This window comes from Hyaena hyaena, unplaced genomic scaffold, assembly GCF_003009895.1.
Source record: "Hyaena hyaena isolate Hyena2069 unplaced genomic scaffold, ASM300989v1 scaffold_39, whole genome shotgun sequence".
Classification (NCBI taxonomy): domain Eukaryota; kingdom Metazoa; phylum Chordata; class Mammalia; order Carnivora; family Hyaenidae; genus Hyaena; species Hyaena hyaena.
In genome coordinates this window covers 177,086-194,484 of record NW_024080671.1, presented here as the reverse complement: position 1 = coordinate 194,484, position 17,399 = coordinate 177,086, and the positions used below count along the sequence as shown (strand labels likewise).

At 50.0% G+C, this 17,399-nt stretch overlaps 1 protein-coding gene across 2 annotated transcripts in view; it reads left to right on the top strand.

The window, feature by feature from the left end:
• The window catches only part of RGS9 (regulator of G protein signaling 9), a 76,604-nt gene that overhangs the window by 18,999 nt on the left and 40,206 nt on the right, over positions 1-17,399 (top strand). The window contains exons 4-9 of one of the 2 annotated variants that reach the window (XM_039229832.1): positions 189-295; positions 537-588; positions 843-901; positions 2,088-2,164; positions 8,826-8,907; positions 16,410-16,472. In XM_039229832.1, coding sequence (XP_039085763.1) covers positions 189-295; positions 537-588; positions 843-901; positions 2,088-2,164; positions 8,826-8,907; positions 16,410-16,472 — 440 coding nt within the window. Of the gene's footprint in view, positions 1-188; positions 296-536; positions 589-842; positions 902-2,087; positions 2,165-8,825; positions 8,908-16,409; positions 16,482-17,399 lie in introns of both variants that reach the window. The other variant, XM_039229833.1, reaches the window with a different exon arrangement.

The following is a 17,399-nucleotide window of genomic DNA, read 5'->3' as shown; positions in this document are numbered from 1 at the left end:
TTCCCATACTCCCCAGCTGATATTGCTCATAGCCAAGTTCAGGAACCACTGTCCTCTCTCCTTAGATGAAGTGCTGTTTGGATGGGGGCTGCTCTTCTGGAGTTAGGGGTGCTGTGTGGGGGTTGGTCAATGAGCTCCTGCCTTCAGGGTCTGCTGTTAAGTTCCACATCTTAACTGTTTCTCCTCAGAGGCACAGAACTTGGGCAACTTTATTGTCAAATATGGCTACATTTACCCCCTGCAAGATCCCAGGAATCTTGTTCTTAAGCCTGACAACAGCCTCTACCGATTTCAGGTGGGTCTTGGCCTTGACATTGGGGTTAATATGGGATTAATCTTATCTTAGAAGGAAATTCTGTTTCCTTCCTCATATCCTCACAGAGGCTTCATATCCTCACAGATCAGAACTTTAGAAATGGTGGGGGAGGGGACTGAGGTAGTTTCATCTCAAGCCACAGGGCTGGGGAGCCAGGGGGCCAGTCAACAGCCCAGGGTCATTAGCCCATGCTTACATGGTTTCCTGGTTTCTTTTGTAGACGCCGTACTTCTGGCCCACCCAGCAGTGGCCGGCTGAAGATACAGACTATGGTAAAACTCCATCTCTCTATGCCGTTGGTAGTGCTGCTTATTTACTCGCTGCACTTTGGTGACATTTGTCTTGCTGTCATCACGACCTTTATGTCCGTTCACATCTGTATTGGGTGTGTTCCCAGGGAAGGGGGCAAGGGTCTGCTGAGACTTCTCCCTACCAAGCCAAGGACAGCAGCCTCATGCATATAAAGGCTGCAGATGCAGTTTTAAAATATGGTGATGATGGAAAATGTCATTGCTTTCTTTTCCAGCTATCTATCTAGCCAAGCGAAATATAAAGAAGAAAGGGATTTTAGAAGAATATGAAAAGGTACAGATGCTTTCAAGTATAAGTTATTATAATTGGAATAAAGTCTTGAGCTGTTTTTTTCTCTTCCCCCTTTGCTACATCATGTGTAACCTCATCATCCATCTGTCCATCCATCCATCCATCACCCATCATCCATCCATCCATCCACCATCTATCCATCCATCTATTTGCCATCCATTCATGCACCACACATCTGTCATCCATCACCCATCCATCCACCCACTGTCTATCCATCCACCCACCCACTATCTATCCATCCATTACCCATCTATCCAACATCCATCACCCATCCATCCATCCACCCACTGTCTACCTATCCATCATCCATCCATCCACCCACCCACTCTCTATCCATCCATTACCTATCTATCCAACATCCATCACCCATCTATCTGCCATCCATCTACCATCCATCTGCCATCCATCCATCTACCATCCATCCATCCATCCATCCATCCATCTACCATCCATCCATCTACTATTCATCCATCCATTTATTTAGAAGCAGCTTGCTGAAGTAAATTCTTCCCCATGTCAAGCTTCAGTTTCTCCTTCTGTAATTTAAGCCCTTGCCTCAGTGGCTACTGGACACATGGTACCTACTACCTTTCTTTCACTGTCCTAAAACAATGAGACAATTAATATGCATGATAATGGACATTATGTGATGAACAGATATGAACTTGTGTTTATGATGGGCCAACAAGAATGTAGCTTTTGTTTTAGGTTGGATGAGTCAGATTTCTCCAAGAACACCCCCATCTCTCAAAAGGCTAGATTTCTGGGCAGACAGCAACAATCTTGCTGTGTCTTTATTCTTTACAAATATGTATTTTGAAGAGCCAGCATCATACCAATGTTAGAATTTGTCTTTGTGCATTTGTGATGCTCTGTTGTTGAATACCGAATTTCTGTGTTTTCCCTCACACTATTCTCCTCTTCCTAATCAGATTTGGGATATGTTTATTTAAAAAAAAAAAATCCAAGCCAGGGTGTGGCTTTTATCGTAAAGGCTTTTTGAGAATTCGGTGCTACCCTTTAAATGAATGCCTCTGCAGAGCTGGGATGGGAGATCATTTGGCTGCGTCTAGAGCCAGGGGCACGCCTTCACTAACTTAGAGCTTGCTGCCCTGTGCACACAGCATATGAGATAGGGCTTAGCATTCTTTTTGTTCTCCATTTCTAGGAAAATTACAACTTCCTGAACAAAAAAATTAACTACAAGTGGGACTTTGTCATCATGCAGGCCAAAGAGCAATACAAGTAGGTGAAAAATCATGTTTTTGTCTGTTTGTCCTTCCTCCCTCCTTCTCTTCCTTGTTTCCTTTTATTGTAACAGACCTTTATGGGGCTTTTCTTGTCAAACGCCAGGCTAGGCATGGGGAATACGAAGGCCCAGTCTGGGGGACAGGCGAACGAGCAAACAGGCTATGATGCTACGTTGAGGTGAGGCTCTCACACAGGTGTTTGCCGAAGGAGGTGGAGAAACAACATTGAACTTGGAGGCTGCCTGGGAGGTCTCCAGGGGAGGGATGGTGGTGGTGGATGGAGAGGAAGGGCGAGGTGAGTGGAAGATCTTCAAAGCAGAGAGAACCAGAGTCTGGAATCAGGGGAATGCCCACTTGATGCAGTTTTGTGTGGCTGGAGCAGAGAGCATACAGCCTGGAGGCAAGAGAGTTGAGACCCGAGATGTTAGTGGGAGCAGATCGTGAGAGGCGTCTGAGCTAAGGGCCATGGGGAGCCATAAAAAAGATCTTAAGTGGATTTTGCACAGTAGAGCCACCCGCTGCTGCTCTTGTTTGCCTGCTGTCCACCTCAGAGCTGGAGCCACAGGTCCCCGTGAAGGCTCTGCCTTGTCTGTGAGAGCCAGATGTAGATGCTGTAGACAGTGAGTCCGTCAGGACGAGGTTAGGCTGTTCTAACAACCCTCCCCCCCCCCCCCCCCCCCCCCCCCCCCCCCCCGCCTCAAGTCCCAGGAGCACAAAACCACAGGCTCATTTCTTGCTTGTGCTTCTGTCCACTATGGCTCTGCTGGGACGTGCTTTGGGGCCACTCTGGGACCCATGCTGAAGGAGCAGCACCATCCAGGCTTTGCTTGTTGCTGGAGTAGAGAGAGGCAGAGCCTGTGTGGGTCACAAGTGATGCATGCCACCTGTGTTCACAACTCATTAGCCAAAGCAGCTCCTATGGTCGTGCCCAACTTCAAACTCCTTTGGGTGGGGATGCACAGTCTTACTGGGTGCCTGCGATGGAGGGGATTTGAGGGTATCTGGGGACCAGTACCAGGTATTCGCCAAAATGGGTAAGTCCACCTGGCTCAGCCTCACTTGCCCTGGCCGGTCCAGTTTCTGGAAGGTCCACCGTTGCTGGTACATGGTTGGGCTGGACAGTGGAATCTCGTCAAACATTTTTGGGATCCGAGTAGTGGTGGATTCATTAGGGCTCTCTAGGGAAACAGAAGAAATAGGATCTATACGTATGCATGTATATTGAGAGATTTATGGTAAGAAATTGTGTGAAATTGTCACACAATTACAGAGGCTGAAAAGTCGCAAGACCTACAGCTGGTGGCGGGCTGGGGGTCCAGAAGACCTGGCATGATAGGTTCGTCTGGAGGCTAGCGGCTGGAGGCCCAGAAGCTGACATTTCAGTTGAGTCTGAAGGCAAGGAAAGACTGGTGTCCCAGCTCAAGACCACCAGGCAGGAGAGATTCCCTCTCATTTGGGGGGAGATCAGCCTTTTTGTTCCATTCACACCTTCATCTTAAAATACCCTCAGCTGAAAACACCCTCAGGGACACATCCAGAATAATGTTTGTCAAAATATCTGGCCCAGTTAAGTTGACACATAAAATTAGCCATCCCAAGAGGTGAGCATTGTTTTGCAGAAGAGCCCATGGGGGTGGGGAGACATAAAAATTCTAATGGCAGATGGCTTTATTGCTTCAAAGGGGGACGGTCTGCACTAAGGCCTTTGATTCAGGTAGAGGAGCATTACGGAGAGACCTGGAACGGGCCTTTCACCGCGGGCCTGTTTCTGCCTGCGTCTGTGTGTAGCGGAGCAGCTGCAGGGAGGGCTCCAACACCCCATCACTTGTATTTGTTCATAAGGCTTCACTTGGTGAGTTCCGTGTACTGTCTCCAGTTATGATGGTGAGAGGGAAGTGCTCACGGCAGTAATTCATGTCACCTCTCACATCCACAAATGGGGAAACTGAGGCTTAGAGAGGTTAAAAAGGCCTTGGCAAGGTCACTCTGTGAGGTAATGGTTAAGCCTGGGCTAGTATTATTAATTAAGTCTAGTCAATGCACCCGTTTTGTGGTTCTGATGGGTTCCGTACTGGGCTGGAACCCCTCTCACCCTCCTCCACCTCTCTGCTCTGCTCTGAGGAGGACAGCCCAGTGACCCTGCCAAATAGCTTCCAGGACACTCTAGCTGCTTGTCCAACTCAGGGCTATACTCAGTGACTCCCACAGGCCCCACCGCTTCGACTTGGCCTTATCCTGGACAGAACTCTGTGTTGCCGTGCCATAAGGCATCCCCTTCCTCTATCACTTCCAGATGCCTTGGGCTGAGCAATTCCTAAATGGCTCTCTCCTTCTGAGATGCTGGCTTTTCCCTACTAATTCCATTGCTTAACTCAAAGGCGGCCTCTGATTTCAGATTTAGGGTGTGCAGTGGCTGATTCTATGTGTCACCTTGGCTAGGCCGTGGCACCTAGATAGGTGGGCCTCCACCAGTCTGTGATGACACCGTCGAGGTATTTTTCAGATGAGGTTAACATTTACACAGTAGACTTGGAGTAAAGCAGAATACCTCCATAGTGTGGGTGGGCCGTATCTAATCAATTGAAGGCTTTAACTAAAAATAGTGAGATTTTTTTTAATTAAAGTTTTTTAAAAATTTTCATTTATGAGAAAGAGAGAAACAGAGAGAGAGAGAGAGTAGGAGAGGGGCAGAGAGAGAGGGAGACACAGAATCCGAAGCAGACTCCAGATCCTGACACAGGGTTTGACCCACGAACCATGAGATCATGACCTGAGCTAAAGTAGGAAGCTTAACTGACTAAGCCACCCAGGTGCCCCAAAGACTGAGGTTTTCTGAAGATGTAGTTCTGCCTCCAGAGTGCCTTTGGACTCAAATTGCAACATCAACCCTTCCCTGGGTCTCCAGGCTGCTGGCGTGCCCCGCAGAATTTGGGCTTTAGGCTTGCCAGCCTCCTCAGTTGTTTGTTACTCATTAAAGTAAATAAATTCAGCCTTTATCTATCTATCTATCTATCTATCTATCTATCTATCTATCTGTCTGTCTGTCTGTCTATCTATCTATCTATCTATCTATCTATCTATCTGTCTATCTGTCTATCCATCTATCTATCTATCTGTCTGTCTGTCTATCTATCTATCTATCTGTCTATCTGTCTATCCATCTATCTATCTATATCTATCTATCTATCTATCTATCTGTCTGTCTGTCTATCTATCTATCTATCTATCTGTCTATCTGTCTATCCATCTATCTATCTATATCTATCTATCTATCTATCTATCTATCTATCTATCTATCTGATCTCCTACTGGTCTGTTTCTCTGCACAAACACAGGATCTCACCACAAAATTAGGTTGGTTGTGCATGTGTAGGTTGGCTTATGAGGTAGCCATTCGGTTATACTGAGCCTCTCAACACAGACCTCTGTTCTGAATCCCAGACTCAGCATCTAGCTCTTACTCGTCGCATGTTGATGTCACACCTCAAACATAACTTGTTCGCATTTGAGTGTTTCTCTCCCTCCCACCCCAACCTCTTACTCTAGTGTTACCTCCACCCGTACAAGGAACCCCTAACCACAAGTCCCCGTGCCCAACGTCTAGTCATCCAGTCCTGTTGCCACTTCTGGCAAATTCTTTCCACCCTTCTCCCCTCTTCTGTGTGCCCTCACCTTTCCTCTGGCCTGGTTGAACCAACCTCACTGTCGCCCAGGCTCCCAACTGGCCTCTCTGCTCCCATTTGCCTTCATTTTTTAAATGTTTATTTATTTTCGTGAGAGAGAGAGAGAAAGTGAGAGAGAGAGAGAGAGAAAGAGCATGAGTGTGGGAGGGGCAGAAAAAGAGGGAGACACAGAATCCGAAGCAGGCTCCAGGCTCCAAACTGTCAGCACAGAACCCCACGAGGGGCTCGAACCCACGAACTGTGAGATGATGACCTGAGCTGAAGTTGGATGCTTAACTGCCTGAGCCACCCAGGCAACCATGCCACCATTTCTGAAACAAAAATAGGGTCCTGTCACCCTTCAGAGAAAGAGATCTCAGTTCAAGTGTCACATGCTCAAAGAGGCTTTTCTGATTAGGTGTTGTTACTGCACACAGATCATCCTAAAACCTGTGGTTCAAATTAGCAACAGTCACTTTATTATCTTTCAAGGTTTCTGTTGGTCTGGAATTTGGGAAGGGCATGGCTGGGCACTTCTGGATCTGAGTTTCCTCTGTGGTTGCGGTGGGAAGGCCGGAGCAGAGGGCCCTCAGCACCTGGCCTGGCATTTTCTGCCCTTGTCTGTAGCCTCCGGACCGCTTGGGCCTCCTCATAACATGGCGGCATCAGGGCGGTCACATTACTTACAGGTGGTTGGAAGCTTCAAGGGCAGATGTTCCAGGGAAGAGGATGATGGCTGTCCCACCTTTTAGGGCCCAACCTCAAACATTGCCAAGTGCCATGTCTGACATACTGTGTTTGGTTGAAACAGCCACAAAAACCCACCTGGTTCCCTGGAGGGAACCCTCAATGAAAGGAACACTAAAGAATTGTAGACAGATTAACAAGCCCTTCAGGGACCGTCCGTGATTCTGCATTAGAGCACCTGGACTTTTCCTTAGAGCTCAGGATGCAACTTGTAATTTTATATTTATTTCTTTTCTTTAAATTTATTTATTTTGAGATAGAGAGCACAAGAAGGGGAGGGGCCCACAGAGGGAAGAGAAACCCAAAGCGGACTCCATGCTGTCAGCACAGACCCTGATGTGGGCTTCGAACTCACGAACCATGAGATCGTGACTTGAGCTGAAATTGAGGGTTGGATGCTAAACTGGCTGAGCCACTCAGACGCCCTTTATTTCTTCTCCTTTTTTTTTTTTTTTAACGTTTATTTTTGAGACAGAGAGCAAGAGAATGCAAGCAGGGAAGGAACAGAGAGAGGGACAGAGGATCTGAAGCAGGCTCTGCGCTAACAGCGGGGCTTGAACTTATGAACCTCTTGAGATCATGACCTGAGCTGAAACTGGATGCTTAACCGACTGAGCCGCCCAGGCGCCCTTTATGTTTATCTCTTGACTGTTTGTGCAATGTTCAGACCAGAAGCTGCTGAAAGGCGTGGACTATGTGTGTGTGTTAGCTCCCACCCCCGCGACAGAATACTACATGCTGAGGGCCTTAAACAGCAGACATTTACTTCCTCACAGTTTTGGAGGCTGGGAAATACAAGCTCAAGGTTATTCCAGGGTTTAGTTTCTGGTGAGGACCCTCTTTCTGGCTTTCAGATGGCTGCCTTCGTGTTTCCTCCCATGACAGAGGGAGAGAAAGTGTCTTCTCTTACCTGGGCACTAATTCCATCACAGGGACCGGGGACCCTCATGACCTCCTCTAATTACCTCTTCAAGACCCCATCTGCAGATGCTCTCACAGTGGAGGTTAGGGCTTCAACACGGACTTGGGGTGGGGGGGACACATTCAGTCTGTAACAGTCTGTGTGGTTCACCAGTGTATGGCCGGTGCTTTGAACATAGCAGGAGATCAATAAATACATGAGTGAATGATTCATTAGGTGATAACTTTAGCTAAAAAAGGATCATAAGAGGGCACCCTAAGATTATTCACTGGTTCTTTCCGATTCCATCCATCACAACTCTCCTCCAACTGCATGTCACAGAAGAGCCAAAGAAGAAAGGGCCATTACTGTAAATTAGCGATTGACTGTTATTTATAAGACTCTCCGGCATTGTGGAAACTCCACCGTGTGTCAGGCTGCCTGAGGCCCATCCTCCTGAAGACACGGGGTAGATAACCTGGTGGAAAATCCAGTTAGGCCGGCAAGGGGAAGTAGAGGGATGGTGTTTATGTTTAATTTCCAGAGGAAGTTGGCAGAGCACCCTATGGAATGGCACTCTCCACCCACCTGGTCCTGTACCTGTGATGATGTTATTGATGATACGTTAGCGGGCAGATAAATCACCGTCTCCATCTTCTGGAGGGCGTGTATGGCATCCCACGTTGCCTGGAAAACCAGCATAACCACGGGAGCACAGGTCGCCGTGGAAATAGTCCCCCTGGCACCGGAATTATCGTTGCCCGGCTTCTGTGGGAGGAGAGTGCAGCATCATTTCCTCTCCATAATGGGAGAAGGGGGAGAGAGAGAGAAGAGGGAAAGTATGTAGCCTTTTACCATAATAAGTTGGGTTTGGAAAAAACCCTGACTTGGCACGAACTCTCTGAAGTGACAGAGTGGAAATGACAGGGAGGGAGACACACGGACCCCCTCACCGCCACCCCCAGCCCAAGCCCCGGCACTGTCCCTGGCAGCGAGCTCTGGCATCGCCTGCTGCCCACTTGTCCGGGCATTGACCACGGGGTTTATCAAAGCAGGGAAGGGTTAAGCCAAGTGGTCCGACGTCAGCCCAGAATGTCGTCCACACTCGCTCCGGTGGTGAAGGTGGAGGAGATTCAATTCTGGGGCTGAGTCACGGTGGCGTGGCTGCGATATTATATAGCCTGTAGGTGCGATATTAGTGTTTGCTGCTTTTGTTGTGAAGATTATGGCAAACACAGAAGGCTTGGAGAGGTGGGGGGACTGGTCTGGGGCACCGAGGATGGGGTGCATCGCTGAGCAAATGGTGCAAAGGCTCATTGGCCTTCACGTGGCTTTTGGTCTTTCAGGACCGGGAAGGAAAGGAATAAAGCAGACAGGTATGCGTTGGATTGCCAGGAGAAGGCGTACTGGCTGGTCCACCGATGCCCTGTGAGTATTATCCTTCCTCGTCCCACCCATCTCACTGCCCCATCCTCACCATCCCTTTTGCTGGCTCATCTCCCGCTGGGGCTGGAACTGAATCAGCAAGAGTGCTTGCTTAGTGTTGGGTTAGCATCCAAGTGCCTCTTGGTGGAAGAGGAAAGAGACGGCCTCGAAGGAATGAGCTTGTGGTTCATCTGTTGGCCTGTTGGTGTTGGGTCTGAATGAAGTCACCCACGGGAGGAACCTGAATGAGCTTGCCTTTTACGAGATGGGATTGTGTGTGTGTGTGTGTGTGTGTGTGTGTGTGCGCGCACACGCATGCACACGTGTGCCGTGATACCTTGGAAAAGGAACACAGGAAGAAAAAACTAGAACCCAGGCTTCACGTAAAATGTAGGGAACTGGAAGTCCGCAGAGCCCAAGCCATGCCTTGTGTCTCTTGCTCCCTCTCCTTTTGGTTTCTAGATCCTTCCCCAGCAGCTGAGGTGGGAGGGGGCGAGAAGGAATGAGTGTGTGTTGTGCCCCCCTGCTCAGAGCACATTGCACCTCTGGCTCAGGGGCTTTAAGTGGTCTAGAGAGACGAGCCATGTCTAAGTGACATAACTGGTTTCGGCTGGTTACTGGGAAGTGGTGGCCCCGTCCCCTGGCACAGAGAAGCAGGCTGTCACAGTCACCCACTGGGGTTAACTCTGCTGCCTCAGTTCACTCCTGTGTCAGACCCAGGTGCTGCCTACGGGTCGCTACAGGGATTCTGAAAAGCAAAGAGGTTAAAGCAGATGTCATTCCTCTTCCTCCTCCACTTTCCCGCCCGCCAGGTAGCTGAATTCTCAGAACCGACAAGTGATCTGGATCAGTCCTGGGGCCAGAGCTTCTTGAGTTTTGAACTTTGAGCTCATCAGATTTGGGCCATTTGGCTTATTTTCTTTCTACACCAGATATTGCATACGGTGTTCCATCTGTGGTGTTACTGATTGCGCACCTCATTGCTGAGGTTAAGGTCCTGGGGTTGATCCCCAAGAGGCTTGCTGAGTTTTGCTTTGTTTCAGGTTTCCTTCCCCCAGACAAACCGGTTAGCTGACGCCCGACACAGGTCCCCAGGGCCCAGGGGAAGGAGTGCCGACCGGGATGACAGGGTCCTGGAGAAACAGCCAAGCACGCGCTCCCTGCCCCTCCCCTTTGTAGGTCAGGAGTGCGATCTTTGTTCACCCCGCCTCCTGTTATCTGTTCCAAAGGGGGAGCCTTGGGGAGGATAAGGGCAAGTGGTGGGTAAGCCACTCATTTGGCAAGGTGCCCTGGTGCCCGTGGCACTCGCGATGGAGGGGACCCTGCTCCTTGCAGGGTGGAGAACAGCTTCTGTAGTACATGCAGAGACTCCGTGGTGGGGACACATCAGGGTGACCGGATCTCCTGCAAAGTGACATCGACTGGCTGTGCACAGGATCCTCCCCGGTCTTCTCCCCTCTGCCCCTGCAACCACGGGGCCTGTAGGGAACAAAGCGAAAAGCTGATGATCTGAGTTCTCCCCATGTCTCCTGGGGCCAGCGCTCAGCCCCCACCCCAGGCAGCTGGCTGGCGGCTCCTCGCAGTAGGAAGCACAAGTCCCTGAATTTGACAACGTGACTTTATGATCACTGCTTCCGCCATCACCTCCCCCGCCTCCAACACCTCTGCTCCCACTTCCTCCACCTCCACCAGCACCATTGTCCCTGCTGCCGCCATCTTCTTCTTCACCATCACCATCATCATCACGGCAGACACCGCTGAGCACAGAACCGCGTGCCGGGCACTGGGCTAGCGTCCTTGTGCGTTCTTCTCTCATTTCATCTCTGCAGCCCGGTGTAGGTGACAGGGTGAGTCCCATTCTGCTAAGGACGCCGAGGCTCAGGGATGTTGCCAAAGTCGCACAGCTAGTGAGCGTCAGAGGACCTGAGCCTGCTGACTGCGGAGCTCTCTCTCCGGTCTCTAGGCTCGTGTGCCGCCGCCCGCAACAGCGTCCTGAGATGTCTTAGCGCATCAAAGGCCTTTCGTAACCTCCTCGGTCATTAGAACTTTGCATGAATCACTGTTGCTCCAACAAACATGGTGTCAGAGTTCAAAGGTGCCCAGTCCCTCTTGATAGCACCGGGGAGCCAAGTTCACCATGATGTTCCGATGTACCCGGAGCAGACGTAAAACCCCATGGAGACAGCAATGTTTTCACATCCAGTCTCCCTCGGTGCTGCCCTCTAGGTCAAAACTGGACCAGCAGTCACAGATGAGGCTGGGAGCGTCTGGGTCCTGCCCTCCCTGACTTTTATTTTTTAATGTTTATTTTTGAGAGAGAGAGAGAGAGACAGAGTGTGAGTGGGGCAAGGGGCAGAGAGAGAGAGGGAGACACAGAATCTGAAGCAGGCTCCAGGCTCTAGCTGTCAGCACAGAGGCCCACACGGGGCTTGAACTCATAAACCATGAGATCATGACCTGAGTCGAAGTCGGATGCCTAATCTTCTGAGCCACCCCGGCGCCCCCATCTCCCTGACTTTCTTAAAACCCTGTCCACCTCCTGGTGGAATGTTCTGTTTGAAGAGCATCCTGTTTGGAGTCCGTCTTAGCCTAGAAATTGAGCAGTCGGACTGACAGACCCACGAAGCCCAGGGGCTTAGGGACTGACAGACTGTCTCCTGGAGACCCAAACAAACTGTCACTTCGGTGGGAAAAAAGCCAGCCAGGCGAACAAAGCTTTCGGCTCTGTGGAGTGCAGAGCCGCCGGTGTATGGAGTGTCTGTAACCGACTGTCGTGGCATGGGACATGGCCTCCCGTGACTCGGCAGGCCCCTTGTCTGTTCAGTGATCTGTGAAACCTTCAAGAGCCCCGACTCCGGGCCAGAGGTGGGTGCTGGGCGTAAAATAACTGCTAAAAGTCCTCGACCACCTGCCCGTGTTAAGCTCTTGGTGAGGATGATCCCATTTACCTGATGACAGTGCAGTCAAATCGGGAGTCTCCCCATCGCTGTTATCCGGATGGGGTGATCAAGGCTCAGAGATGGTCAGTAGGTTGCACAGCACCGGGATGTGAATCCACCTCTGTCCGACCAGCATCTGCTCTAGGAGGTACACCCACACGTGGTCCCCTCTCCCAGCTCAAGGGGTGCGAAATCCAAATTGCGGTGGGGGCTGGCAGCACTCTTTCAGAGATAAGGCGTAAGTGCTGAGGGGGCACCCGAGCGGTGACTGATCTGTAGCCAGGATGTCCGCACCAACAGAGGCCATGACTGCCTGCAAGATGTGGGAGATGGTGGCAGAGGGATCTGACCCAACCCCCATCCCGAGTCCAAATGCTGCCTGTAACTCAGCATGGCAGTGGTGGGATTAGGTCTAGAAGGGCAGAGTGACGGAGAAAGGTGATGTTCCTCTCCCATCTTTTACCGGTGGCATCTGGGCAGGATGCCAACAGTACTTGTGTAAATCAGTCATCTGGGGGCTTTCGGTGCATCTTCGCTGCACCAGCCGTGTTCTGTGTCTCCTGCGGATACTGTCGTTGACGCCTGCACCGTGGATATATGAAGGATATCGTCCAGGGATGCAGGTGGTGTGTGCGCTGAATCATGCGGTCGCTTGTCCGAGTATCAAGCTAAATGGCCTTCGTGTCAACCGCAAACTCTGACAGTCACCAGAGAAGACAGCGTCTGCCTTCATTTTCTGTCCAGTTTGGGCTGAATGTCCGACAACAGAGAAATGGTGAAATAAATGTAAATAAATAATAGATATAAATTTTTTCTTTAAAATTTTTAATGTTTTATATATTTTTGAGAGAGAGAGAACAGAAAGAGAGAGACAGGGAGAGAAAAAGAGAAAACACTAGTGAGAGAGGGGCAGAGAGAGAGAAGGAGACAGAATCCCAAGTAGGCTCCAGGCTATAAGCACAGAGCTTGACGCGGGGCTCAAACTTGTGAACTGTGAGAACATGACCTGAGCTGAAGTTCGACGCTTAACTGACTGAGCCACCCAGGCACCTCGATAGATTTAAATCTTTAAGGGGCATCTGGGTGGCTCAGTCAGTTAAGCATCCAACTCTTGACTTTGGCTCAGGTCATAAGCTCACAGTTGTGGGATTGAGCCCTGTGTTGGGCTCCCCACTGAGCATGGAGCCTGCTTAGGATTCCCCCCCGCCCACCTTTCTATCTCTCTCTCTTCCCCTCCCTCTCTTGATCTCTCCAAAAAAACAAAAAACCCTTTAAATATCAGATTATATCCACATGAAGGAACACGGTGATTAAATTATTAAATTACTAAAATAGCATTTTCCAAGGCCATTTATTGATCTAGGAAAATGGTCTGATATGTAATGTTATATCATATATACAGATGGAAAGCTCCAGATATTCTGATCCAAATGATCAGAAATGGCCTCTCTGTGCCAAGTGCTCACTAGGCAATGGGGGTGTTTGAGTTAGGAGTCGGGCCGGCCCTCCTGGGGCTCACAGTCAGTGGAGGATGAAGATGGATGGCATGGCACGCATGAGTGTGTACTGTACGGAATGCCAGCACAGCCGGAAAGAGGCAGGGGTCCCGCGCCAGATCAGGGACCGGGGGCACCTCTCCGTAGAAGTGACTTTCCAGCCAAGACTCGCCTCCTGGTGCAGCCTTCTCCCTGTCCCTTTCCCCTGCTTTATTTTGCTTATGGAACTATGTGGCATTTTATGATTTGTTTTCTGTTCCGTGCACCAGAAGGGTTTGACCTGATACGTTAGGGAAAAGAGAGATGATGGGGGAGAGGAAGACAAAGCACAGGAGGGACGTGCAGAGTGTCCCCAAGAAGTGTGCATCAGCTCCCGGCCTGGCTCTGGTCTGGAATGCTGATTCTGGGGGTGTTGCCTTCTCACGGAGCAGTCGTTGGGGATACAAAGGTCCTTTCCTCACCTGAATTATGGGGCATTTAGCAAATTGCCTCTTTGGCTTATGCCCAGGAGATGTTCTTGGGGTATCCCACCCTGGCACTTGCAGTGGGGTGGGGGGTTGGCCGTCTTTGTGGGCTTTCCGTGTGTGGCCCCGGGGCTGGACGCATCTATGCGTCTCCTTGTATGCTGGCCGCCCACCCACCGCGGAGGTGTCTTCACTCGTGTTTCCTGTGTGCTGGCAGTCAGTCCAGCACCCTCTTGTGCGCCCGAACATGCATCAGCAGTGGTGACTGTCGCAGGGAACAAAGACTTTATGCTACCAGGTGAATCAGTGAACGAACGAATGGAGCCGGGGAGTCTTCCAAACCGGCAGAGGGAGAAAGGAGCCCCCTAGCTGGGGTTCGAAGGCAGGGCACCGGGACCCGACCACAGCTCAGTGGGAGCCAACTGATACTTGGGAGATGTGGAGATGTGGGGAGGGGGCAGGAGACGGGGCAGCCAAGGGGCATGTGAGGCCATCTGCGGAGTGGAAGAGAGCCAGGAGGGGCTGGCACTGGACAGAATGCCACAGCCCACTGGGCGGCGACAGCTCTGAGAGTCAGAAAGGCCATCTGGTCTGGGCAGCCGAGGACAGCCCTGTGCTGATTACGGTTATTCAGGTGCACCTATGAGCGCTTAGGCAGCGGAACTTATATCAGAGCATGGGTCAAGTTCACAGGAAAGATTCAGAGAACGAATTCAAGACTGGAGCAGACCACTGCACTGATGCCACTAAGGTAGTAGAGGGGCCAGGAGCGTGGGCTGTGCTTCAGTTACCCTGGGGTGGGGGGTTTCTTTGTACCAGAGGGACAGGGCAATTCCTAGAGCTCACTTTAGAGAAGGGGACGGATGCTGATGACCGCCCACCCCCACCTCCATGCTAGCTTAGATCCCATTGAGGGCTGGCTTGGACTTCTGTATTGTCCTTTATAGCACTTGTCACTCACAACTGTAATTTATCATTTGTGTGACTAATTGCCAAGTGGTTGCCTCGCCCGTAAGACGGGAAGTGCCTTGAGATGCCAGCTGGGGCTGCCTCAAGGTGTCACAATGGCCAGGGGCCCTCTGGGCTGAGCACAGTGCCAGCCGTGGGAAGTGCCTGATGGGCATTTGTTGATGGAAGTCCACATGTGACAACTAGAGTGAGAATGGCCGCTCCCTTCCTCCATCTTTCTCCCCACCCCCTTTCTACCTTTCTTTTTTCTCTTCTTTGCCTAGTCCATGTGCCCAATATTTACCCCTGTGGTAGCCTGCTGAGCTAAGTTGGCAGATTTAGCAGGTAAAATAGAGGATGCCCAGTTCAGTTGGAATTTCAGATAAACAGCAAATGATTTATGTCACAATATTTTTATGCCAATTGTATATTTATATAAAAAACACACAGAATATAGTTTTACGTAAATGATGTATTAAAATTATTTGTTTTTTATCTGACATTCACAAATAATTGGGCATCATATATTTTATTTGGCAGCCACACCTCTGAGCTAAAAATGTGGCAAGTCCTATTGGCGTTGAATCTGATGGGGAGAAAGTTCAGTGGCCTCCAGCCTCTGCATCAGTGTGGAAGGGCTGGTTAAATATGTGTGTTGAGAATTTGTTGGTTGCCTGCACCAAACTAACAGAGAAGGAAGTGAAAGACGCAACTTTTTGGCTGAGAAATTGGGACAGACCAAGCAAGATTGGCTGGAATGTTGGTTGCTCGATGGAGAAGGGAACTGGTAAAGACTAAGACCCGTTTGGGGCCATGATCCTAAAATGAATACAAGCCCTTGTTCAGTAATAGCTACTGTTTGGTGAGAACTTCACATGTCACCTTGCTAAATTCTCGGCAAGAACTTGACAGGTAGGAGGGATCATCTCCATTTCTCAGGAGGGGTAGCAAGTGTAGAGAAGAGAAATAGTTTCCAAAATCTTCCTTACAGCTAGGAAGTGGCAGATCCAGGATTGGAACCCGCATGTGCCTGACTGAAGCCTGGACTCTCCAAAGTACTTCACTGTAGGGTGGGGAGGGGAGCCCTGCCAGAAAAGTCAGAGTCCCATGGACAAATCCCAGTGAACTCTTATTGAGTTTGAGTTTTATCCATCCATCCCATCCATCCGTCCATCCACCCATCCATCCATCCATTCATCCATCCATCCATCCATCCATCCATCCATCCACTCCTTCATCTGTCTATCCATCCGTCCATCCATCCATCCATCCATCCATCCATCCATCCATCCATCCATCCATCCCTTCATCTGTCTATCCATCCATCCACCCATCCATCCATCCATCCATCCATCCATCCATCCATCCGTCTATAAATCTATCCATTCATTCACCTCCCCACACTCAAACATACACCTATCCACCCATCCATCCATCTTACTGTGTTGGGCTCTGGGGATGCTGTGGTAGTGGAACAAACCCATGAGCTTACCAGCTCCTAGAGCATCTTACAGAAGCGTGTAGCACCCCGTGGGATAAGCCACAAGCCCTTCTTAGCTCAGTCTTATAATTGGCAGCTTGGCCAAGACCCAAAGTGAATCATAATAAACTGGAGGCTTTTCCAGTGGTGGTCCTTATGTTGTTTTTATTCCATTCAGCCAGGAATGAACAACGTGCTGGACTATGGCCTGGACCGAGTGACCAATCCGAATGAAGTTCAGGTAAACCAGGTAGGTCTTTGATGCATACTTGGGCAGGGCCAAGGTCAGGTTCTTAGGCTGGGAAGGTGTCCGCATGTCTATTGCCTATTTTTGTCTGTTGGGGCAATGATGTCTCCCCTTTAAGGCTACCGAGAGATATCTTGTGATCCCAGTATCGGGAATGGGGTGAGGCCACAGGTCTTGCATAATGGGAGACTAGAGAATGTAGAGTGCACGTCAGTGCAAATGGCACCTAGGTGATTGGTCTTCAGACTTTTATGAGGCAGTTCCTTTGAAAATCTGATGAGTTATAAACCCATTCCGCCCAAAGATGCCCAGACGTACATTTTGCACAGAACTTCAGCCAGTTTCTAGACCTGCTGGAGACTATAGGCCCCAGACTCAAAACCCTTGAGTCAACTTTGGATTTAAACCTTAATCCACATGACCTAGAATGTCACACTTTCTTTTGCATCTCAGTAGGGGGGGACCTTTGCAAAGATTCTCTTATGCTTTTAGTTTTGCAGGGACCCTTTTCCCAGATAGGCCACCACTGATGATGGATGGCCATTTTCCTATGACAATTTTTTATTTAAAGAAATGCAGTGCACATGCTGTTGAAACAGTGAGCATCCCAGGTAGGGTTTCTCAAGCATGGCACTCTTCGTTGGGGCCAGATAATTCCTTGAGGGGTTTCCTACATGCTGTAGGATGTTGAGCACCATCTCTGGACTCTGCCCACTGGATGCCTGTAACTCCATGAGTTTCCCTGCCAGACCCCAGTCCTGACAGTCACAAATGCCTTCAGACATTGTCCAGGGTGCCCTGGGGGACAAAATGGCCCCAGTTGAGATCCATGGAGCCTCAAACCCACTTCGTTGCTTTCTCTCTAATGTTGTCCTTGGGCAGCAAGGGGTCAGAGACATTTTAACCTCATGCGTCCCCTGT